We start from the raw sequence: 25,997 nt of genomic DNA, 5'->3' as shown, positions 1-25,997 counted from the left end.
AGCCCTCGCGGGCAGGGTCCTCGCTCCACCATACCACTGCATGACCAGCTCTACCCTCACCTACTATATCCTCACCCATCCCCTGTAGACTGTGAACCCTCGCGGGCAGGGTCCTCGCTCCACCATACCGCTGCACAACCAGCTCTACCCTCACCTACTGTATCCTCACCCATCCCTTGTAGCCTGTGAGCCCTCGCGGGCAGGGTCATCGCCCCACCATACCCCTGCACAACCAGCTCTACCCTCCCCTACTGTATCCTCACCCATCCCTTGTAGACTGTGAGCCCTCGCGGGCAGGGTCCTCGCTCCACCATACCTCTACACGACCAGCTCTACCCTCACCTACTGTATCCTCACCCATCCCTTGTAGATTGAGCCCTCGCGGGCAGGGTCCTCGCTCCACCATACCGCTGCACGACCAGCTCTACCCTCACCTACTGTATCCTCACCCATCCCTTGTAGATTGTGAGCCCTCGCGGGCAGGGTCCTCGCTCCACCATACCGCTGTACGACCAGCTCTACCCTCACCTACTGTATCCTCACCCATCCCTTGTAGATTGTGAGCCCTCGCGGGCAGGGTCCTCGCTCCACCATACCACTGCATGACCAGCACTACCCTCACCTACTGTATCCTCACCCATCCCCTGTAGACTGTGAGCCCTCGCGGGCAGGGTCCTCGCTCCACCACACCGCTGCACGACCAGCTCTACCCTCACCTACTGTATTCTCACCCATCCCTTGTAGATTGTGAGCCCTCGCGGGCAGGGTGCTCGCTCCACCATACAGCTGCACGACCAGCTCTACCCTCACCTACTGTATCCTCACCCATCCCTTGTAGATTGTGAGCCCTCGCGGGCAGGGTCCTCGCTCCACCATACCGCTGTACGACCAGCTCTACCCTCACCTACTGTATCCTCACCCATCCCTTGTAGATTGTGAGCCCTCGCGGGCAGGGTCCTCGCTCCACCATACCACTGCATGACCAGCACTACCCTCACCTACTGTATCCTCACCCATCCCCTGTAGACTGTGAGCCCTCGCGGGCAGGGTCCTCGCTCCACCACACCGCTGCACGACCAGCTCTACCCTCATCTACTGTATCCTCCGCCATCCCCTGTAGACTGTGAGCCCTCGCGGGCAGAGTCCTCGCTCCACCATACCGCTGCACGACCAGCTCTACCCTCACCTACTGTATCCTCACCCATCCCCTGTAGACTGTGAGCCCTCGCTCCACCATACCGCTGCACGACCAGCTCTACCCTCACCTACTGTATCCTCACCCATCCCTCGTAGATTGTGAGCCCTCGCGGGCAGGGTCCTCGCTCCACCATACCGCTGCACGACCAGCTCTACCCTCACCTACTGTATCCTCACCCATCCCCTGTAGACTGTGAGTCCTCGCGGGCAGGGTCCTTGCTCCACCATACCGCTGCACGACCAGCTCTACCCTCACCTCCTGTATCCTCACCCATCTCTCGTAGATTGTGAGCCATCGCGGGCAGGGTCCTCGCTCCACCATACCGCTGCACGACCAGCTCTACCCTCATCTACTGTATCCTCCGCCATCCCCTGTAGACTGTGAGCCCTCGCGGGCAGAGTCCTCGCTCCACCATACCGCTGCACGACCAGCTCTGCCCTCACCTACTGTATCCTCACCCATCCCTCGTAGATTGTGAGCCCTCGCGGGCAGGGTCCTCGCTCCACCATACCGCTGCACGACCAGCTCTACCCTCACCTACTGTATCCTCACCCATCCCCTGTAGACTGTGAGCCCTCGCGGGCAGGGTCCTCGCTCCACCATACCGCTACACGACCAGCTCTACCCTCACCTACTGTATCCTCACCCATCCCCTGTAGACTGTGAGCCCTCGCGGGCAGGGTCCTCACTCCACCATACCACTGCATGACCAGCTCTACCCTCACCTACTGTATCCTCACCCATCCCTCGTAGATTGTGAGCCCTCGCGGGCAGGGTCCTCGCTCCACCACACCGCTGCACGACCAGCTCTACCCTCATCTACTGTATCCTCCGCCATCCCCTGTAGACTGTGAGCCCTCGCGGGCAGGGTCCTCGCTCCACCATACCGCTGCACGACCAGCTCTACCCTCACCTACTGTATCCTCACCCATCCCCTGTAGACTGTGAGCCCTCGCGGGCAGGGTCCTCGCTCCACCATACCGCTGCACGACCAGCTCTACCCTCACCTACTGTATCCTCACCCATCCCCTGTAGACTGTGAGCCCTCGCAGGCAGAGTCCTCGCTCCACCATACCGCTGCACGACCAGCTCTACCCTCACCTACTGTATCCTCACCCATCCCTCGTAGATTGTGAGCCCTCGCGGGCAGGGTCCTCGCTCCACCATACCGCTGCACGACCAGCTCTACCCTCACCTACTGTATCCTCACCCATCCCCTGTAGACTGTGAGCCCTCGCGGGCAGGGTCCTCGCTCCACCACACCGCTGCACGACCAGCTCTACCCTCATCTACTGCATCCTCCGCCATCCCCTGTAGACTGTGAGCCCTCGCGGGCAGAGTCCTCGCTCCACCATACCGCTGCACGACCAGCTCTGCCCTCACCTACTGTATCCTCACCCATCCCCTGTAGACTGTGAGCCCTCGCGGGCAGGGTCCTCGCTCCACCATACCGCTACACGACCAGCTCTACCCTCACCTACTGTATCCTCACCCATCCCTTGTAGACTGTGAGCCCTCGCGGGCAGGGTCCTCACTCCACCATACCACTGCATGACCAGCTCTACCCTCACCTACTGTATCCTCACCCATCCCCTGTAGACTGTGAGCCCTCGCGGGCAGGGTCCTCACTCCACCATACCGCTGCACGACCAGCTCTACCCTCACCTACTGTATCCTCACCCATCCCTTGTAGACTGTGAGCCCTCGCGGGCAGGGTCCTCGCTCCACCATACCGCTGCACGACCAGCTCTACCCTCACCTAGTGTATCCTCACCCATCCCCTGTAGACTGTGAGCCCTCGCGGGCAGGGTCCTCGCTCCACCATACCGCTGCACGACCAGCTCTACCCTCACCTACTGTATCCTCACCCATCCCTTGTAGACTGTGAGCCCTCGCGGGCAGGGTCCTCGCTCCACCACACCGCTGCACGACCAGCTCTACCCTCATCTACTGTATCCTCCGCCATCCCCTGTAGACTGTGAGCCCTCGCGGGCAGAGTCCTCGCTCCACCATACCGCTGCACGACCAGCTCTGCCCTCACCTACTGTATCCTCACCCATCCCTCGTAGATTGTGAGCCCTCGCGGGTAGGGTCCTCGCTCCACCATACCGCTGCACGACCAGCTCTACCCTCACCTACTGTATCCTCACCCATCCCCTGTAGACTGTGAGCCCTCGCGGGCAGGGTCCTCGCTCCACCATACCGCTACACGACCAGCTCTACCCTCACCTACTGTATCCTCACCCATCCCTTGTAGACTGTGAGCCCTCGCGGGCAGGGTCCTCACTCAACCATACCACTGCATGACCAGCTCTACCCTCACCTACTGTATCCTCACCCATCCCCTGTAGACTGTGAGCCCTCGCGGGCAGGGTCCTCACTCCACCATACCGCTGCACGACCAGCTCTACCCTCACCTACTGTATCCTCACCCATCCCTTGTAGACTGTGAGCCCTCGCGGGCAGGGTCCTCGCTCCACCATACCGCTACACGACCAGCTCTACCCTCACCTACTGTATCCTCACCCATCCCTTGTAGACTGTGAGCCCTCGCGGGCAGGGTCCTCGCTCCTCCTGGACCAGTCCCCAACTCGTTTTTGTTCAAATTATTGTACATGTTATTTGCTATGTATACCCCTTTTAAACATGTAAAGCGCCATGGAATTAATGGCGCTATAATAATGTAATTACTATTATCGTATTAAATGTATTATGGGTGTAATATTTTGTCTAATTTAACTGTAACCCAGAATATTATGTGTATCGAGGAAATTGTCAAGCCTTTTTTGAACGCTGTTCTAGTGTCGGCCATCACTACCTCTTGTGGTCGGCATTGCAGTCTGACTGCTCTGACTGTAAAGAACCCTTTCCTGTTTAGCTGCCGGATTCGCCTTTGTTTCCCCTGTAATGAGCCCCCTGGTCCTTAGTGTGGTCTTTGGAAGGAATAAGTCCTGTGCCGTCCTCTGTACTGACTCCACATATATTTATACAAATAATGAGATCCACTCTGAGACGTCGTTTTTCTAAGCTAAACAAGCTCAACTTTTCCAACACCTCATCATATGAGGCCTCCATCGCGTGTAATATAGGAGAGGTCTCCGTCCCGTGTAATGTAGGAGAGGTCTCCGTCCCGTGTAATGTAGGAGAGGCCTCCGGCCCGTGTAATGTAGGAGAGGCCTCCGGCCCGTGTAATGTAGGAGAGGCCTCCGGCCCGTGTAATGTAGGAGAGGCCTCCGGCCCGTGTAATGTAGGAGAGGCCTCCGGCCCGTGTAATGTAGGAGAGGCCTCCATCCCGTGTAATGTAGGAGAGGCCTCCATCCCGTGTAATGTAGGAGAGGCCTCCATCCCGTGTAATGTAGGAGAGGCCTCCATCCCGTGTAATGTAGGAGAGGCCTCCATCCCGTGTAATGTAGGAGAGGCCTCCATCCCGTGTAATGTAGGAGAGGCCTCCATCCCGTGTAATATAGGAGAGGCCTCCATCCCGTGTAATATAGGAGAGGCCTCCATCCCGTGTAATATAGGAGAGGCCTCCATCCCGTGTAATATAGGAGAGGCCTCCATCCCGTGTAATATAGGAGAGGCCTCCATCCCGTGTAATATAGGAGAGGCCTCCATCCCGTGTAATGTAGGAGAGGCCTCCGGCCCGTGTAATGTAGGAGAGGCTTCCGGCCCGTGTAATGTAGGAGAGGCTTCCGGCCCGTGTAATGTAGGAGAGGTCTCCATCCCGTGTAATAATCTAGTTGCCACCTTTGAACTGACTAACTTCTGAATATCCTTTTTAAAATGTGGAGCCCAAAACTGGATCCCATATTCCAGATGTGGCCTCACCTGTGATTTATAAAGGGGTAACAATACGTTGGGATCACGGGATTTTATTTCTCTTTTTATACATCCTAAAATCTTCTCTGCTTTTGTGGCTGCTGCCTGACATTGAGCTGCCGCTGCTCAGTTACTTGTAACCAGAATCCCCCGTCATTCTCCTGCTCTGTAGTCCCGAGTATCCTCCCATCTAATGTGTATGTAGTAATAGGATTACTCCGTATTCGGTGCATTACCCTACATTTATCTACATTAACCTCATCTGCCGAGTGTTTCCCATTCAGTCTCTTATCCAGATCGTTCTGCAATATCGTAATGTCAAGATCAGATTGTAATATCCGACATAGTTTGGGGTCGTCAGCAAGACTGAGACTTTACTCTCAATCCCATCCCCCAGGTCATTATTAAAGAGGTTAAAAAGAATGGGTCCTAGCACAGATCCCTGCGGCCCCCACTTCTCCCGGCACAGATCCCCGCGGCCCCCACTGCACCCGGCACAGATCCCAGCGGTCCCCACTGCTCCCGGCACAGATCCCCGCGGTCCCCACTCCTCCCGGGACAGATCCCCGCGGCCCCCACTGCACCCGGCACAGATCCCCGCGGTCCCCACTGCTCCCGGTACAGATCCCCGCGGTCCCCACTCCTCCCGGGACAGATCCCCGCTGCTCCCGCTACAGATCCCTGCTGTCCCCACTGCTCCCAGTACAGGTCCCTGCTGTCCCCACTGCTCCCTGTACAGATCCCTGCTGCCCCCTGTACAGATCCCTGCTGCCCCCACTGCTCCCGGTACAGATCCCTGCGGCCCCCACTGCTCCCGGTACAGATCCCTGCGGCCCCCACTGCTCCCGGTACAGATCCCTGCTGTCCCCACTGCTTCCTGTACAGATCCCTGCTGTCCCCACTGCTTCCTGTACAGATCCCTGCTGCCCCCACTGCTTCCTGTACAGATCCCTGCTGCCCCCACTGCTTCCTGTACAGATCCCTGCTGCCCCCACTGCTCCCGGTACAGATCCCTGCTGCCCCCACTGCTCCCAGTACAGATCCCTGCTGCCCCCACTGCTCCCAGTACAGGTCCCTGCGGTCCCCACTGCTCCCAGTACAGGTCCCTGCGGTCCCCACTGCTCCCAGTACAGGTCCCTGCGGTCCCCACTGCTCCCAGTACAGGTCCCTGCGGTCCCCACTGCTCCCGGTACAGGTCCCTGCGGTCCCCACTGCTCCCGGTACAGATCCCTGCGGCCCCCACTGCTCCCAGTACAGATCCCTGCGGCCGTCGCTGCTCCCGGTACAGATCCCTGCGATCCCCACTGCTCCCAGTACAGATCCCTGCTGCCCCCACTGCTCCCAGTACAGATCCCTGCGGCCCTCGCTGCTCCCGGTACAGATCCCTGCGATCCCCACTGCTCCCAGTACAGATCCCTGCTGCCCCCACTGCTCCCAGTACAGATCCCTGCGGCCCTCGCTGCTCCCGGTACAGATCCCTGCGGCCTCCACTGCTCCCGGTACAGATCCCTGCGGTCCCCCACTGCTCCCGGTACAGATCCCTGCGGTCCCCACTGCTCCCGGTACAGATCCCTGCGGTCCCCCACTGCTCCCAGTACAGATCCCTGCGGTCCCCATTGCTCCCAGTACAGATCCCTGCGGTCCCCACTGCTCCCAGTACAGATCCCTGCGGTCCCCATTGCTCCTAGTACAGATCCCTGCGGTCCCCACTGCTCCCAGTACAGATCCCTGCGGTCCCCACTGCTCCCGGTACAGATCCCTGCGGTCCCCCACTGCTCCCAATACAGATCCCTGCGGTCCCCACTGCTCCCGGTACAGATCCCTGCGGTCCCCCACTGCTCCCAATACAGATCCCTGCGGTCCCCACTGCTGACTATATCCCATTTAGAGTATGTACCATTTATGACAACTCTTTGTTTCCTATCATTTAGCCCGTTCCTCACCCATCTACATATCGTTCCCCCAGTCCCAGCTTCTGTAGCTTCAGTATAAGGCTGCTATGTGCTGCAGGATCAGAGTCCAGATAAATCTCATCAGCTGCATCCACCATCCAGATCTGCACTCACCTCCTCATAGACCCGACATGTTGTTAGACACGACCGATCCTTCATGACTCCGCGCTGATTATCATTTATTATATTATTCTCTGTGATATAACTCTGCAGGTCGTCTCTTATGATACCCTCATATATGTCACACACTACTGACGTCAGACTTACCGGACGGTAGTTACCTGGATCCACCTTCTTACCTTTCTTATATATCGGTAGCACATCAGCTATCCTCCAATCCTGTGGCACTACCCCTGTTACCAGAGAGTTTAAGAATATGAGATACACGGTTTGTCAATTATTGAGCTCAATTCCCTCAGTATCCGTGGATGCATACCATCTGGGGCGGGGGATTTTTCAATGTTTAATTTGCTCAGACGCAGGCGTACTTCTTTTTGTGTTAAAATTAGTTATATTAGGAGGTGAACTTTGATTTTTGCCCTGTTGAAAGATAACTGGAACAGACAGTTTGTTTTAGTGAAAATGGATGAAAAGTGCCTGTTTAATATCTCAGCCTTTTTTTTGTCCTCTATAATTATCTTGTTATTATCGTCTTTTAAGCGGCTGATACCATCTGATTTTTTCTTTTTGGCATGGATGTCTAAAAATTTTTGGGATTTATTTTAATGTCCCTGGCGATTTGTTGCTCTGTAGATAACTTTGCAGCTTGATTTCTTTTTTACATTTCTTATTTAGGCCTTTATACTCCTGAAATGCTATTTCTGTATTCTCGGCCCTTCGTTTTTGTCTTATTAAACTTTGCACTGTCTTATTTATCCATAATGGCTTCTTTTTATTCCTGGACATTTTATTACCAGAGGGTATACATTTTCTCCAGGATTCTAGTAGTATTTCATTAAACATGCCCCATTTACGTTCGGTCCCCAGTTAACATGACATGGTCCCAGTCTACACGATTAAGTTCTTCCCTTAATTTGTTGAGATCAGTTTTCCTAAAGTTCCAGGTTTTTGCATTTCCTTTTGAAATGTTTTATTGAATATTACATTGAAACTTACCATATTATGGTTGCTGTTTCCCAAACGCTCCCGAACCTGTAGATCTGAAATTGTATCTGGTCTGTGTGACAGCTCCAGATCCAGCAGATTACCAGATCCAGCAGATTACCTCCCCTTGTCGATTCATCTACAGCCGAGAGAGGTCATTGTCCTGAACTGTGGATAAGAACTTGCAGCTTTTAGCACAACTGGAAGCTTCTATGTCCCATTGGATATCTGGATAGTTACTGTCCCCCATAATAAGGACCCTATTATTATTATTTGCTGCCTTTTTAATTTGTTGCAGCATTTCATCCTCTACTTGTTCCTCTATATTAGGAGGCTTGTAACAAACCCCAATTAGCAGCTTTCCATTATTGCCATCCCCATGTACATTTATCCAGACTGACTCTACATAGTTGCAGCGCCCCCCAATGTCATCATTGAGCACAGGTTTGAAGTTGGGTGATGTGCAGTGTTAGTTTCCACAACTCATAGCATTTTGCATTTACTCCATAAGCTCTCCTTTCTGAGCAGATCCCCTTCCTGCACATGCTGACTACGTCCCTCACATGGGACTTCTTATGGCTTTCACAAATGTCTTTCTTCTTGCCGCTCTTCCATAAAGGCCCGATTTGTGGAGTATATGACTTATAGTCGTCCTGTGGACAGATTCTCCTCCCTGAGCTGTGGATCTCTGCAGCTTCTCCAGTGATCATGGGCCTCTCGGCTACGTCTCTCATTAGTGCTCTCCTTGCTTGGGATGTCAGTTTAGGTGGACGGCCATGTCTTGGTAGGTTTGCAGTTACTCCTTCCAGTTTTGGATGATGGATTACACACAGTGCTCTGTGAGATGTTCAGAGCTTGGGCTATTGTCTATAACCTAACCCTGCTTTACTCTTCTCCACAGCTTTATCCTTGACCTGTCTGGTGGGCTCCTTGGTTTTCATGATAATGTTCTCACACAAACGTTTGAGGCCTTCACAGAACAGCTGTAGTTATACTGAGAAGAAATCGCACAAAGGTGGAAGCAATGTACTAATTATGTGACTTCTGGGGGCAACTAGTCACTCAATGTTATTTAGGGGGATCAGATTACAGGGGGCCGAATACTAATGCACAATTCTCAGATTTATATTTTTACGATAATTAGAAAAAACCCTGTATCATCTCCTTTACACGTCACAAATACTTGTTACTTTGTATCACAGAAAATTCCAATGAAATACATTTAAGTTTGTAGTTTAACGTGCAAAAATGTGGAAAAATTCATGGGGTATGAAGACATTTTGATGGCAATGTATGCAGTGCAGGAGGGGATGCCGGGGGGTATGGTCAGATATATTTAGCAGGCCCCCCACAGATATGGCACATAAGGTGGAGTTACCGTAGGTCGATTAGGTCCGGAGTGACGGGAATATAATGCACCCACGGCTCCAGACGATGGTAGAAGAATTCCTGCCACTCGTCTCCAACGTGAAACACCAGCGAGCGGCACAGGAAGAGATGCTTCATCCGGAAACTGGCGGCAACACCCCGGAAATTAAACAGGTACCTGCCAGAGAGTCACAGAGAGGGGCATACAATGGTGAACGGGAGGTATGCGGAGGGTCTACAGAGGGGGAACGGGAGGTGTGCGGAGGGTCTATAGAGGGGGTATACGGAGGGTATATAGAGGAGGAACGCGAGGTATGCGGAGGGTATATAGAGGGGGAACGGGAGGTGTGTGGAGGGTCTACAGAGGAGGAACGGGAGGTATGCGGAGGGTATATAGAGGGGGTATACGGAGGGTATATAGAGGAGGAACACGAGGTATGCGGAGGGTATATAGAGGGGGAACGGGAGGTGTGTGGAGGGTCTACAGCGGAGGAACGGGAGGTATGCGGAGGGTCTAAGAGGGGGAAAGGGAGGTATGCGGAGGGTATATAGAGGGCGAACAGGAGGTATGCGGAGGGTATATAGAGGGCGAACAGGAGGTATGCGGAGGGTATATAGAGGGCGAACAGGAGGTATGCGGAGAGTATATAGAGGGCGAACACGAGGTATGCGGAGAGTATATAGAGGGGGAACACGAGGTATGCGGAGGGTATATAGAGGGGGAACAAGAGGTATGCGGAGGGTATATAGAGGGGGAACACGAGGTTGCGGAGGGTATATAGAGGGGGAACAGGAGGTATGCGGAGAGTATATAGAGGGGGAACAGGAGGTATGCGGAGGGTATACAGAGGGGGAACAGGAGGTATGCGGAGGGTATATAGAGGGGGAACAGGAGGTATACAGAGGATGAGTAGGGGGAATAGGACGTATAAGGAGGGTATATAGGGGGGAAGAGGAGGTATATACAGTGGCATGTAAAAGTTTGTGCACCCCTGGTCAAAATTACTGTTATTGTGAACAGTTAAGCAAGTTAAAGATGAAATGATCTAAAAGGCCTACAGTTAAAAATGACACATTTACTTTGTATTTTAGGCAAATATATATTACATATTTTCATCTTTTGAATTTTAAAAATTACTAAAAAAGGAAAATGGGCCGATGCAAAAGTTTGGGCACCCTGCATGGTTAATACCTAGTAGCGCCCCCTTTTGAAATGATCACAGTTTGTTTGTAGCCAGACAAGAGTCTTTCAGTTCTCCTGTGAGGGATTTTCCTCCGTTCTTCCTTGGAGAATTCCTCCAGTTCTGTGAGATTCCTGGGGCGTCTCGCATGCTCTGCTATTCTGAGGTCTAGCCACAGATTTTCAATGATCAGGGGACTGTGAGGGCCATTGTAAAGCCTTCAGCTTGCACACACGGAGGTTGTCTATTGTGGATTTTGGTGTGTGTTTAGGATCATTATCCATTTGTAGAATAATTTCTTTGGAACAGATACAATATCAATAAGGTCAATGTTAAACAGTAATCCTGTAAAGACCCTAAAAATAAGAATTAACTTATTGATCAATACTAAAAAGGGCTCAAGTATTGATCAATAAAAGTTAATTCTTAATTTAGGGTCTTTACATGATTACCATTTGTAGAATCATCCTCTTTTCACCTTTAGATTTTTTACAGACGGTGTGATGTTTGCATCAAGAATTTGTTGAAATTTCATTGAATCCATTCTTCCCTCTACCCGTGAATTGTTCCCCGTGCCATTGGCTGCAACGCAACCCCAAAGCATGATTGATCCTCCACCATGCTTAATGGTTGGGGAGATGTTCTTTTCCTGAAATTCTGTGCCCTTTAATCTCCACACATACCTTTGATCATTGTGGCCACAGACTTCTATTTTAACCTCATCGGTCCATAGGACTTGTTTCCACAATGCATCAGGCTTGTTTAGATGTTCTTTTGCACTTCTGATGCTGAATTATATGGTGAGGATGCAGGAGAGGTTTCTTCTGATGACTCTTCTATGAAGGACATATTTGTATTGTCTACTATTCAGAGACACCTGCACAAATGTACCACAACTACAGAGTCTGCTACATCTTTCTGAAGGTCAAGAGGGGGTTCTGATTTGCCTCTCTAGCAATCCTATGGAGCAGCTCTCACTGAAATTTTGCTTGGTCTTCCAAACCTTATCTTGACCTCCACTGTTCCTGGTAACTGCCATTTCTTAATTACATTTCGAACTGAGGAAAGGCAACTTGAAGACGCTTTGCTATCTTCTTATAGGCTTCTCCTGCTTTGTGGCCTCCACCATTCCCAGAGTGCTCGGCCACTGCTTAGAAGAACCCATGGCTGTTGGTTTTTGGCACAAGGTTAGAAGAGGCTGGGTTTTTATAAAGCTGGAAATTGGCATCACCGGCCTTTCCTAACAATGATGGTGAACAAGCCATCACCTAATTGGCTAATTAAGGTCAGAAACCTTGGTCAAAGGGTGGCAAAACTTTTCCATCAGCCCTTTTTCCTTTTTGTAATTTTTTTTTGAGGGTTTGCATCACTTCATGTAAACAACATGCTTACAACTGTGAACATTTGGTTTTATTTTTATTGTGAAGCAAACAACAAATAGCACAAAATAACAGAAAACTTCAGTGTGCATAACTATTCACCCCCCTAAAGTCAGTACTTTGTAGAGCCTCCTTTTGCAGCAATTACAGCTGCAAGTCGCTTTGGATACATCTCTGAGTTTTCCACATCTTGCCAAACTGCTCCAGCTCCTTCAGGTTAGATGGTTGCTTCTGGTGAACAGCGATCTTCAAGTCTGACCACTGAGTCTCCATTGGATTAAGGTCTGGGGTGTAACTCGGCCACTCCAGAACATTTCCACGTTTCCCCTTAAACCACTCGACTGTTGCTTTAGGTCATTGGATTGTTGGAAGCTGAACCTCCGTCAAACAGGTTTGCTCAAGAATATCCCGGTATTTTGCACCATCCATCTTCCCCTCAACTCGGACCATTTTCCCTGTCCCTACTGCAGAAAAACATCCCCACAGCATGATGCTGCCACCACCATGTTTCACTGTGGGGATGGTGTTCTTGGGGTGATGAGCTGTGTTGGTTTGGCGCCAGACATAGCATTTACCTTGGTGGCCAAAAAGCTCAATTTTGGTCTCATCTGACCACAGCACTTTAGGCCATACATTTGGGGAGTCTCCCACATGTCTTTTGGCAAACTCAAAATGAGCCTTACACACAAAAATTGTAACTAAAGGCTTTTTTCTGCCCACTCTTCCATAAAGGCCACCTCTATGGAGTGTACGGCCAGATACTACAGTCTCTGCTTGGGAACTCTGCAGCTCCTTTAAGGTTACCTTTGGTGTCTGTGCTACCTCTCTGATTAATGCCCTCCTTGCCTAAGTTGTTATGCCTATTTCTTCCATGGAATTGCCATGTTATCAATAAATCCTTTTTGCACACGATAGAAGCTGGAACAAGTTTTCAATTGTTTCCGTTTATACAAGTGGTCTCTTGGGTTCGTGCTTCAGGACGCCAAGTAGTATGGGTGAGCTGGCTCTTTTTCTTATTTGTAAAGTGTCTATACTGACGGCCCATGTGATTGCCTGACTTATGAAGGGAATTGCTTGCACCGGAAATTTTTAGGGGCTTATAGGAAAAGGGGTGAATACATATGCACATGCCAAGTTTTAGGTATTTGATCCCATAAATGTAATTTATCCCTAGATTTTTCTCACTTCACCAACTTAAATTACTTAGCGCTGATGCATCTGACACAAATCGGATGACAAAAATATTTACACCCAGGTCATAATGTAACAAAATAGGTAAAAAGCCGAGGGGGTGAATACTTTCACAAGCCACTGTATATAGGGGGAATATGAGGTATACGGAAGGTACGCTAGCGTTCAAAATAATAGCAGTGAGTTCAAAAACATGAGTTATCACAAAATCTTTATAATAGTTATTTCCAGCATTGGGAACATTGCTGACTGTTTCCTAATTCATAACATGAAGAGAAATGTAGATAATTGTAACGACTTTACAGAAAATAACAAAAAATGAACATTGTTCTGTTCTACAATACAGCAGTGTCTGCATTTGTCTTTTTTTTGAGGATTTAGCATTTCTGTGAATCACTAACCTCATATTTAGTTGTATTCCCACAGTTTTTTAGAGCTGCTTCACATCTATGTTGCATAGAGTCAACCATCTTCTGGCCCCTGTCAGCTGTTATTCCAGCCCAGGATGCTTTTACATCCCACAGTTTTTTGGCATTTGTTGGCTTTGCCTCCTGAAGCTGTATTTTTGAGAGACCCAGCCAGAGAGGCAGAGAAGAGACCCAGCCAGAGAGACCCAGCCAGAGAGGCAGAGAAGAGACCCAGCCAGAGAGACCCAGCCAGAGAGGCAGAGAAGAGACCCAGCCAGAGAGGCAGAGAAGAGACCCAGCCAGAGAGGCAGAGAAGAGACCCAGCCAGAGAGGCAGAGAAGAGACCCAGCCAGAGAGGCAGAGAAGAGACCCAGCCAGAGAGGCAGAGAAGAGACCCAGCCAGAGAGGCAGAGAAGAGACCCAGCCAGAGAGGCAGAGAAGAGACCCAGCCAGAGAGGCAGAGAAGAGACCCAGCCAGAGAGGCAGAGAAGAGACCCAGCCAGAGAGGCAGAGAAGAGACCCAGCCAGAGAGGCAGAGAAGAGACCCAGCCAGAGAGGCAGAGAAGAGACCCAGCCAGAGAGGCAGAGAAGAGACCCAGCCAGAGAGGCAGAGAAGAGACCCAGCCAGAGAGGCAGAGAAGAGACCCAGCCAGAGAGGCAGAGAAGAGACCCAGCCAGAGAGGCAGAGAAGAGACCCAGCCAGAGAGGCAGAGAAGAGACCCAGCCAGAGAGACCCAGCCAGAGAGACCCAGCCAGAGAGACCCAGCCAGAGAGACCCAGCCAGAGAGACCCAGCCAGAGAGACCCAGCCAGAGAGACCCAGCCAGAGAGACCCAGCCAGAGAGACCCAGCCAGAGAGACCCAGCCAGAGAGACCCAGCCAGAGAGGCAGAGAAGAGACCCAGCCAGAGAGACCCAGCCAGAGAGACCCAGCCAGAGAGACCCAGCCAGAGAGGCAGAGAAGAGACCCAGCCAGAGAGACCCAGCCAGAGAGACCCAGCCAGAGAGACCCAGCCAGAGAGACAGAGGGGCTCTGTCTGGCTGCCCCTCTCTATCTGTCTCTCTCTCTCTCTCTCTCTATCTGGCTGTCTTTGGCTGTCCCTCTCTCTGTCTGGCAGTCTCTATGATGATGAACATACTTGTGCTTCGGGGCAGTCTGTGGTCTTTTCTTGCTGATCAGGCCTATTGCACAAGGATAAGCCCCGGAGTACAGTCCGGCCCCGGAACACGAGCAGATCATTAACTCACAACTGCAAACACTGATTACACAAGAACCACAGGACGGATTTCTTCACCCCAGGTATCATTAATCAGTGCAGCAGCCCCAACATGAACCTGCCTGGAGTTTACTGAGCAAAATCCTGCTAACAGGTTCCCTTTAAATGTTTCAGATCACAAATCAAATGTAAATATTAGAGAAAGATAACACAAGTAACCACAAAATGCAGTTTTTAAATGAAAGTCTTCATTATTAAGGGAAAAAGAAATCCAAACCTACAGGGCCCTGTGTGAACAAGTGATTCCTCCCCCCCCTTAAAACATAAAATTAACTGTGGTTTATCACTTCTTTGGTAAGTCAAGTTAAATTTCCCTAGCCACACACAGGCCTGATTACTGCCACACCTGTTCTCAATCAATAAATCCCTGAAACAGGGCCTGCCTGACAAAGTGAAGTAGACCAAAAGAACCTCAAAAGCTAGACATCATGCTGCAGTCCAAAGAATTTCAGGGACAAATGAGAAACAAAGTAATTGAGATATATCAGTCTGGAAAAGGTTATAAAGCCATTTCTAAAGCTTTGTGACTCCAGCGAACCACAGTGAGAGCCGTTATTCACAAATGGCGAAAACATGGAAGGGGCCGGCCAACAAAAATTACCCAGTGACGACTCATTCAAAAGACCCCACAACAACATGAAAAGAACTGCAGGCCTCACCTGCCTCAGGTAAGGTCAGTATTCATGACTCCACCATAAGGCCTTGGCCTCATTATCAGTATTTGGTCAGTAATTTTTCTCAGGCGTGGGAGACAAAACCAGGTGAGGAACAATCAGAGAAAAGGTATAAAAGAAACAAGTCACCAATCCTACATTTATCACCCATTCCTGGTTTAGGCTCCCACTCCTGAGAAAAAACACTGACCAAACACTGATAGTGGGGCCGTGGCCTAAGAAAAAGACCGGACACAAATGGCATGCATGGCAGAGTTCCAAGACGAAAACCACTGCTGAGCAAAAAAAACAAAGGCTCGTCTCAGTTTTACCAGAAAACATCTTGATGATCGCCAAGACTTTTGGGAAAATACTCTGTGGTGTGACGAGACAAAAGTTTACCTTTTTGGAAGGTGTATGTCCCATTACATCTGGCGTAGAGAAGTAACACAGCATTTCAAAAAATTAACATCATACCAACAGTAAAATATGGTGGTGATAGTGTGATGGTTTGGGGCTGTTTTGCTGCTTCAGGACCTGGAAGACTTGAGAATTTTGCTATCTACCAAAAAATCCTGATGGAGACTGTCCGGCCATCTGTTCATGACCTCAAGCTGAAGTGCACTTGGGTTATGCAGCAGAACAATGATCCAAAATACACCAGCAAGTCCACCTCTGAATGGCTTAAGAAAAACAAAATTAAGACTTTGGAGTGGCATAGTCAAAGTCCCGACCTTAATCCGACTTGGATGCCGTGGCTTGACCTTAAAAAAGCAGTTCAGGCTTGGAAACCTCCAGTGTGGCTGAGTTACAATTCTGCAAACATGAGCAGCCAAAATTCCTCCAGAGCGTTGTAAAGACTCATTGCAGTTATGGCAAACGCTTGATTGCAGTTGTTGCTGGTAAGCGCGGCCCAACCAGTTATTAGGTTTACGGGGCAATCACTTGTTCACACAGGGCCATGTAGGTTTGGATTTCTTTTTCCCTTAATAATAAAGACCTTCATTTATAAACTGCATTTTGTGTTACTTGTGTCACTTTGTCGAATATTTAAATTTGTTTTGTGATCTGAAAAGTGTGACAAACATGTAAAAGAATAAAAAATCAGGAAGGGGGCAAATACTTTTTCACACCAGTGTATAGGGGGGATTAGGAGGCATATGGAGGGTATATATTGGGGGAATAGGAGGTATAAGGAAGGTATATAGGAATAGAAGGTATACGGAGGGTATATAGGGGGAATAGGATATATACAGAGGGTATATAGAGGGGAATATGAGGTATACGGAGGGGTATAGGAGATGTATACAGAGAGGACGGTGGCTATATAAGGGGAATAGGAGATATACAGTACAGACCAAAAGTTTGGACACACCTTCTCATTTAAAGATTTTTCTGTATTTTCTTGACTATGAAAATTGTACATTCACACTGAAGGCATCAAAACTATGAATTAACACATGTGGAATTATATACTTATCAAAAAAGTGTGAAACCACTGGAAATATGTCTTATATTCTAGGGTCTTCACAGTAGCCACCTTTTGCTTTGATGACTGCTTTGCACACTCTTGGCATTCTATTGATGAGCTTCAAGAGGTAGTCACCGGAAATGGTCTTCCAACAATCTTGAAGGAGTTCCCAGAGATGCTTAGCACTTGTTGGCCCTTTTGCCTTCACTCTGCGGTCCAGCTCACCCCAAACCATCTCGATTGGGTTCAGGTCTGGTGACTGTGGAGGCCAGGTCATCTGGCGTATCCCCCCATCACTCTCCTTATTGGTCAAATAGCCCTTACACAGCCTGGAGGTGTTTGGGGTCATTGTCCTGTTGAAAAATAAATGATGGTCCAACTAAACGCAAACCGGATGGAATAGCATGCCGCTGCAAGATGCTGTGGTAGCCATGCTGGTTCAGTATGCCTTCAATTTTGAATAAATTCCCAACAGTGTCACCAGTAAAGCCCCCCCACACCATCACACCTCTTCCTCCATGCTTCACGGTGGGAACCAGGCATGTAGAGTCCATCCGTTCACCTTTTCTGCGTCGCTGCACAAAGTCTCCTCTTAACAGTTGTTGTAGAGATGTGTCTGCTGCTAGAACTCTGTGTGGCATTGACCTGGTCTCTAATCTGAGCTGCTGTTAACCTGCGATTTCTGAGGCTGGTGACTCGGATAAACTTATCCTCAGAAGCAGAGTTGACTCTTGGTCTTCCTTTCCTGGGGCGGTCCTCATGTGAGCCAGTTTCTTTGTAACGCTTGATGGTTTTTGCAACTGCACTTTGGGACACTTTCAAAGTTTTCCCAATTTTTCGCACTGACTGACCTTCATTTCTTAAAGTAATGATGGCCACTCGTTTTTCTTTACTTAGCTGCTTTTTTCTTGCCATAATACAAATTCTAACAGTCTATTCAGTAGGACTATCAGCTGTGTATCCACCTGACTTCTGCACAACACAACTGATGGTCCCAACCCCATTTATAAGGCAAGAAATTCCACTTATTAAACCTGACAGGGCACACCTGTGAAGTGAAGACCATTTCCGGTGACTACCTCTTGAAGCTCATCAAGAGAATGCCAAGAGTGTGCAAAGCAGTCATCAAAGCAAAAGGTGGCTACTGTGAAGACCCTAGAATATAAGACATATTTTCAGTTGTTTCACACTTTTTTGTTAAGTATATAATTCCACATGTGGTAATTCATAGTTTTGATGCCTTCAGTGTGAATGTACAATATTCATAGTCATGAAAATGCAGAAAAATCTTTAAATGAGAAGGTGTGTCCAAACTTTTGGTCTGTACCGTATGGATGGTATATAGGAGGCATACAGAGGGTATATAGGGGGGAATACGAGTTATACGGAGGGTATATAGGGTAAATAGGAGGTATACGGAGGGGAACAGGAGATATATAAAGAGAGGACGGCGGCCATACTTGAATGCACAGTGATGCGTTAGTGGAATTGTATACGGAGAGTATATAGAGGGGAATAGGAAATATACGGTGAGAAATAGGAGGTATACAGAGGGTATAGGAGGTATACAGAAAGTATATAGGGGGAATAGGATATATAAAGAGGATATACATAGGGAAATAGGAGGTATATGCAGGGGAACAGGAGATATATATATAGAGAGGACGGCGGCCATACTTGAATGCACAGTGATCCGTTAGTGGTATTTCTTTCGCTGGCGGTCGCCCCAGGGTGTCCTGTAATACAGAGAAGTCACAGATGTAATCACGATGGACGACCATGACCAATATAAAGCTCTGACCGCAGACCCGCGCGTGCACTTACCTTCTCAGACCTCCAGGCCTGGTTCTTCGTGTATTCGGCATCCACCAGGTCGGGTTTCTCACGGGACAACAGAATCAGGGGGTCCCGTTCCGGACTTGTTCTATGGGGGGATAAGAGAAGAGAAACAACTGATGGCAAAAGTAAAGGAAGAATCCAGAAAGGGAGCGGGGAGAGGAGATGGGGGTGTACGGGGAGAGGAGGCGGGGGTGTACGGGGAGAGGAGGCGGGGGTGTACGGGGAGAGGAGGCGGGGGTGTACGGGGAGAGGAGGCGGGGGTGTACGGGGAATAGTAGAGATATGCGGAACAGCTATGAAGATGGTTGGGACAGAGGAGCACTGAGCCCCCCATACTCGGCTCCTACCTGGACCCTCTGAAGTAGCCCTTAGAAATCTTCTTCTCCCACGGCCAGCGCTCAGCCGCCCTAGCAATCACAATACAGGGAGGCCACGTCAGGGGTGACCGGATACAACGAGCCATGCCCCACACCAGTCCCTGTGCTACACGTACCGTGCCAACTCCTCCCGCATAAGATCCCAGCGCCCCAGTCCTGTGGGGTAGATGGGCCACACAGCCGGTCCCCCCTCCCAGAAGGTCCAGGCTGGATACATGATGTCTTGGTAATCTGAAGTCTGGAGGAAACGGTGCAGAAGCCAGAAATCAAGTTTAAAGTATTACTGCCACCCGGTCCACGTCCCCTCCCTCAATATTTCTGCCACTCAGCTCCCCGCTGTCCACATCCCCTCCCGTCACGTCTACGTCCTCACCTGTCACCTCAGTCAAGGTTCCTGTCCGTCACATCTCGCCCAGTCTACGTCCCTGCCTGTTAGCTTCTGCCTCGTCCTCGCCTTTCACTTTCCTCAATGTTCCTACCTGACAACTCCTGCCTCATCTCCACCTGTCACCTCCCTCAATGTTCCTGCCCGTTAGCTCCTGCTTGGTCCTAGTCTGTCACTTCCCCAATGTTCCTGCCCATTAGCTCCTGCTTGGTCCTAGTCTGTCACCTCCCCAATGTTCCTGCCCATTAGCACCTGCTTGGTCCTAGTCTGTCACCTCCCCAATGTTCCTGCCCATTAGCTCCTGCTTGGTCCTAGTCTGTCACCTCCCCAATGTTCCTGCCCATTAGCTCCTGCTTGGTCCTAGTCTGTCACCTCCCCAATGTTCCAGCCCATTAGCTCCTGCTTGGTCCTCGCCTGTCACCTCCCCAATGTTCCTGTCCATTAGCTCCTGCTTGGTCCTAGTCTGTCACCTCCCTCAATGTTCCTGCCCGACGCCTTTCGCTGTATACAAGTCCCCAGATGTCTGTTCCTACCTCATTCATGTTGCTGTCAATCACCTTCTCCACATCTCTGCCCATCAGATACCAAACCATGGGAACAGCCAACACAACCTGAATATTTCACCTTACTGAAGGAGAAGATGGGAATGACCGGAGTCATCCAGTGAGGGACTTGAGGATAATCCCGGACATTGATCACCATTTCCATATCTGGCAAATCTGACAACAGCTCCAGGAGGAAGTGCTCCACGCCACTACATCTGCAAGAAGAGATGAGACACGTGACCCACAGGTGACACAGTACGGGGAGACTGACAGGAGAACACACGTCCACAGGTGACACAGTAACAGGAGACTGACAGCAGAACACACGTCCACAGGTGACACAGTAACAGGAGACTGACAGGAGAACACACGTCCACAGGTGACACAGTAACAGGAGACTGACAGGAGAACACACGTCCACAGGTGACACAGTAACAGGAGACTGACAGCAGAACACACGTCCACAGGTGACACAGTAACAGGAGACTGACAGCAGAACACACATCCACAGGTGACACAGTAACAGGAGACTGACAGCAGAACACACGTCCACAGGTGACACAGTAACAGGAGACTGACAGCAGAACACACGTCCACAGGTGACACAGTAACAGGAGACTGACAGCAGAACACACATCCACAGGTGACACAGTAACAGGAGACTGACAGCAGAACACACGTCCACAGGTGACACAGTAACAGGAGACTGACAGCAGAACACACGTCCACAGGTGACACAGTAACAGGAGACTGACAGCAGAACACACGTCCACAGGTGACACAGTAACAGGAGACTGACAGCAGAACACACGTCCACAGGTGACACAGTAACAGGAGACTGACAGCAGAACACACGTCCACAGGTGACACAGTAACAGGAGACTGACAGCAGAACACACGTCCACAGGTGACACAGTAACAGGAGACTGACAGCAGAACACACGTCCACAGGTGACACAGTACCGGGAGACTGACAGCAGAACACACGTCCACAGGTGACACAGTAACGGGAGACTGACAGGAGAACACACGTCCACAGGTGACACAGTAACAGGAGACTGACAGCAGAACACACGTCCACAGGTGACACAGTAACAGGAGACTGACAGCAGAACACACGTCCACAGGTGACACAGTACCGGGAGACTGACAGCAGAACACACGTCCACAGGTGACACAGTAACAGGAGACTGACAGCAGAACACACGTCCACAGGTGACACAGTAACAGGAGACTGACAGCAGAACACACGTCCACAGGTGACACAGTAACAGGAGACTGACAGGAGAACACACGTCCACAGGTGACACAGTAACAGGAGACTGACAGGAGAACACACATCCACAGGTGACACAGTAACAGGAGACTGACAGCAGAACACACGTCCACAGGTGACACAGTAACAGGAGACTGACAGCAGAACACACGTCCACAGGTGACACAGTAACAGGAGACTGACAGCAGAACACACGTCCACAGGTGACACAGTACCGGGAGACTGACAGCAGAACACACGTCCACAGGTGACACAGTGCCGGGAGACTGACAGCAGAACACACGTCCACAGGTGACACAGTGCCGGGAGACTGACAGCAGAACACACGTCCACAGGTGACACAGTGCCGGGAGACTGACAGCAGAACACACATCCACAGGTGACAGTACCGGGAGACTGACAGCAGAACACACGTCCACAGGTGACACAGTACCGGGAGACTGACAGCAGAACACACATCCACAGGTGACACAGTAACAGGAGACTGACAGCAGAACACACGTCCACAGGTGACACAGTGCCGGAAGACTGACAGCAGAACACACGTCCACAGGTGACACAGTAACAGGAGACTGACAGCAGAACACACGTCCACAGGTGACACAGTAACAGGAGACTGACAGCAGAACACACGTCCACAGGTGACACAGTAACAGGAGACTGACAGCAGAACACACGTCCACAGGTGACACAGTAACAGGAGACTGACAGCAGAACACACGTCCACAGGTGACACAGTACCGGGAGACTGACAGCAGAACACACATCCACAGGTGACACAGTACCGGGAGACTGACAGCAGAACACACATCCACAGGTGACACAGTACCGGGAGACTGACAGCAGAACACACGTCCACAGGTGACACAGTACCGGGAGACTGACAGCAGAACACACATCCACAGGTGACACAGTGCCGGGAGACTGACAGCAGAACACACGTCCACAGGTGACACAGTGCCGGGAGACTGACAGCAGAACACACGTCCACAGGTGACACAGTAACAGGAGACTGACAGCAGAACACACGTCCACAGGTGACACAGTGCCGGAAGACTGACAGCAGAACACACGTCCACAGGTGACACAGTAACAGGAGACTGACAGCAGAACACACGTCCACAGGTGACACAGTAACAGGAGACTGACAGCAGAACACACGTCCACAGGTGACACAGTAACAGGAGACTGACAGCAGAACACACGTCCACAGGTGACACAGTAACAGGAGACTGACAGCAGAACACACGTCCACAGGTGACACAGTACCGGGAGACTGACAGCAGAACACACATCCACAGGTGACACAGTACCGGGAGACTGACAGCAGAACACACGTCCACAGGTGACACAGTGCCGGGAGACTGACAGCAGAACACACATCCACAGGTGACACAGTGCCGGGAGACTGACAGCAGAACACACGTCCACAGGTGACACAGTGCCGGGAGACTGACAGCAGAACATGTGTCTAATTAGATGGGACTCTTGACCTCGGCAGTTACATGATGTGAATCTCTCTTCATGACTCACCGGGCCGGGAACATGCAGTCTTCCTCCCGGTACAGGCGATGGTTGATGACCTGGTAATGGGTTCCAAGTTTGCGGCTGACGACGTTCTTCATTAGATCACGGGAAATTCCTGATTGGAAGGGTGCCAGGTCCTTCTGGATGAGCCTAGAACGTGACCCAGAGTAAGGGGACGAGAAAAGGAGGAGAAGAAAGAAACGGGGAGAGACAGGCCATCGAGACACTAGAGGATGGGCCGGAGAAGGGGAGTGAGCGCGTCAGGATTCAGGGGTGCGATCGGGGGTCAGGGATCACAGGTCAGGGGCCGGAGCAGTACTGCAAGCATGGCTTCCATGATCTGTTACCCAGTTAGGCAGGTGTGGTTGTGGCATGGATGGTGACTCCGGATCCTTGTGTGGATGCGGTTCAGATATGTGCGCCATCGCTGGTCTACGACAAAAATAAAGGGATAGCAGATCACAAATAAGTGGTGTACATGATACAGAGCATAGGGGTGTATGTATAATATTTTTTTTCGCCTAAAATACAAAGGAAATGAGTCATCTTTAACATTGGCCTTTTAGATCATTTCATCTTCAACTTTCTTAAAGGTTCAGAAAAACAGTAATTTTGACCAGGGGTGCACAAACTTTTACATGCCACTGTGCATATGATACAGGGGATAGTGGTGTGTATATAGTGTCAAGGATGACACCAGAGAGATCACTCAGAATCCCACCGCTGCCACCAATCCTCAAAGATCGCAGCCAAGGTCGGTGGTATCTCAACCCACCCCCTGTGAGAAGTGAGCTCTCTACTGCCCCCTATTATACATTATTTGCTGATCATTAATGGAGGAGGCCGCAGCCTGTTTAACCCCTTAAGCCCCGAGGGTGGTTTGCACGTTAATGACCAGGCCAATTTTTACAATTCTGACCACTGTCACTTTATGAGGTAATTACTCTGGAACGCTTCAACGGATCCCCCTGATTCTGAGATTGTTTTTTCGTGACATATTGTACTTCATGATTGTGGAAAAATTTCTTCGATATCACTTGCGTTTATTTGTAAAAAAAAACGGAAATTTGGCGAAATTTTTTAAAATTTTGCAATTTTCAAAATTTGAATTTTTAAGCCCTGAAATCAGAGCGATATGTCACACAAAAGAGTTAATAAATAACATTTCCCACATGTCTACTTTACATCAGCACAATTTTGGAACCAAAATTTTTTTTTGTTACGGAGCTATAAGGGTTAAAAGTTGACCAGCGATTTCTCATTTTTCCAACAAAATTTACAAAACCATTTTTTTAGGGACCACATCACATTTGAAGTCACTTTGAGGGGCCTTTATGACAGAAAATACCCAAAAGTGACACTCTTCTAAAAACTGCACCCCTCAAGGTGCTCAAAACCACATTCAAGAACTTTATTAACCCTTCAGGTGCTTCACAGGAATTTTTTGAATGTGGAAGAAAAAAATGAACATTTAACTTTTTTCACAAAAATGTTACTTTAGACCCAATTTTTTTTATTTTCACAGGGGTAACAAGAAAAAATGGACCCCAAAATTTGTTGTGCAATTTCCCCTGGGCACGCAGATACCTAATATTTGGGGGAAAAACACTGTTTAGGCGCACTGTAGGGTTCGGAAGGGAAGGAGCGCCATTTGACTTTTTGATTGTAAAATTTGCTTGAATAATTAGCGGACGCCATGTTGTGTTTGGAGAGCCCCTGTGTGCCCAAACTTTGGAGCTCCCCCACAAGTGACCCCATTTTGGAAACTAGACCCCCCAAGGCACCTTTCTAGATGCATAGTGAGCACTTGGAACCCCAAGGTGCTTAACAAATTGATTCGTAAAAATGAAAAAGTGAAAAAAAAAAAAAAAACACTTTTTCATTTTTATGAATCAATTTGTGAAGCACCTGGGGTTCCAAGTGCTCACTATGCATCTAGAAAGGTGCCTTGGGGGGTCTAGTTTCCAAAATGGGGTCACTTGTGGGGGAGCTCCAAAGTTTGGGCACACAGGGGCTCTCCAAACACAACATGGTGTCCGCTAACAATTTGAGCCGATTTTCCATTCAATTTGTTAGCGGACACCATGTCGCGTTTGGAGAGCCCGTGATGTGCCTAAACAGTGGAAACCCCCCACAAGTGACCCCATTTTGGAAACTATACCCCTCAAGGATTTTATTAAGGTGTATAGTGAACATTTTGAACCCAGAGGTACTGCACAGAATTTGTTTACATTAGGTCATCATATTGAATAAGTTGTCATTATTCTTGAGCGCAAGTGCTCGCTACTTGAGTTTGCATCGGGTACTCAGGTATGCACCATGTACAGCGTGTGCTTGAGTGACATGCTCGAGTCCCTGCTCCGCATGTTTCACGGTTATTAGACACCCAAAAAAAAACATGCGGGGATCGCTCGTGCATGGCAGGCAATCCCCGTAAAGTTTTTTTGGCCGCGAAGCATATGGGGCAGAGACTCGAGCATGTCACTCAAATACCCACGATACTCAATGCATACCAGAGCACCCGATGCAAACAAGTAGCGAGCACTTGCGCTCAACACTAGTCGCCATATCGTCATCTTTTTTTCTTACTTTTGAAAAAAATCCCAACCACAACCCTAGCCCCAGCACAACCCTAGCCCCAGCACAACCCTAGCCCCAGCACAACCCTAGCCCCAGCACAACCCTAGCCCCAGCACAACCCTAGCCCCAGCACAACCCTAGCCCCAGCACAACCCTAGCCCCAGCACAACCCTAGCCCCAGCACAACCCCAGCCCAATCCTAACCCAAGAGTTTATTTTTGACGCCGTTCCTTGTGCGGTATAAGTGATTAGACGACTTTATTCTTCGGGTCGGTGCGATTACAGCAATGCCAGAATCATATGGGGTTTTTATGACTGACAGCTGTCACACACTAAAAGACGCATTTTTTGTAAAATCTAGTTTTTGCATCGCCATATTTTGAGAGCTATAATTTTTCCAGATTTTGGCAGACAGTCATGTGACGGCTCGTTTTTTGCGGGATGACTTGATGTTGTTATTGGTGCCATTT

General features: G+C 49.8%; 1 protein-coding gene across 1 annotated transcript in view; it reads right to left on the bottom strand.

Annotated features, from left to right (window-relative positions):
- The window catches only part of POGLUT1 (protein O-glucosyltransferase 1), a gene marked incomplete at its 5' end in the record, with an annotated part of 53,521 nt that overhangs the window by 16,575 nt on the left and 10,949 nt on the right, over positions 1-25,997 (bottom strand). The window contains 8 exons of the mRNA XM_073668792.1: positions 9,452-9,619; positions 18,676-18,734; positions 18,823-18,922; positions 19,185-19,244; positions 19,331-19,452; positions 20,224-20,359; positions 22,954-23,097; positions 23,295-23,379. Of these exons, the coding sequence (XP_073524893.1) occupies positions 9,452-9,619; positions 18,676-18,734; positions 18,823-18,922; positions 19,185-19,244; positions 19,331-19,452; positions 20,224-20,359; positions 22,954-23,097; positions 23,295-23,379 (874 nt within the window). The remainder of the gene's footprint in view (positions 1-9,451; positions 9,620-18,675; positions 18,735-18,822; positions 18,923-19,184; positions 19,245-19,330; positions 19,453-20,223; positions 20,360-22,953; positions 23,098-23,294; positions 23,380-25,997) is intronic.

This window comes from Phyllobates terribilis, unplaced genomic scaffold (genome assembly GCF_046119375.1).
Source record: "Phyllobates terribilis strain yellow unplaced genomic scaffold, ASM4611937v1 Scaffold_2__4_contigs__length_985480577, whole genome shotgun sequence".
In the NCBI taxonomy this organism is placed as follows: domain Eukaryota; kingdom Metazoa; phylum Chordata; class Amphibia; order Anura; family Dendrobatidae; genus Phyllobates; species Phyllobates terribilis.
Note: the sequence above shows the minus strand (reverse complement) of the source record. Positions and strands in the feature narration are given on the sequence as shown.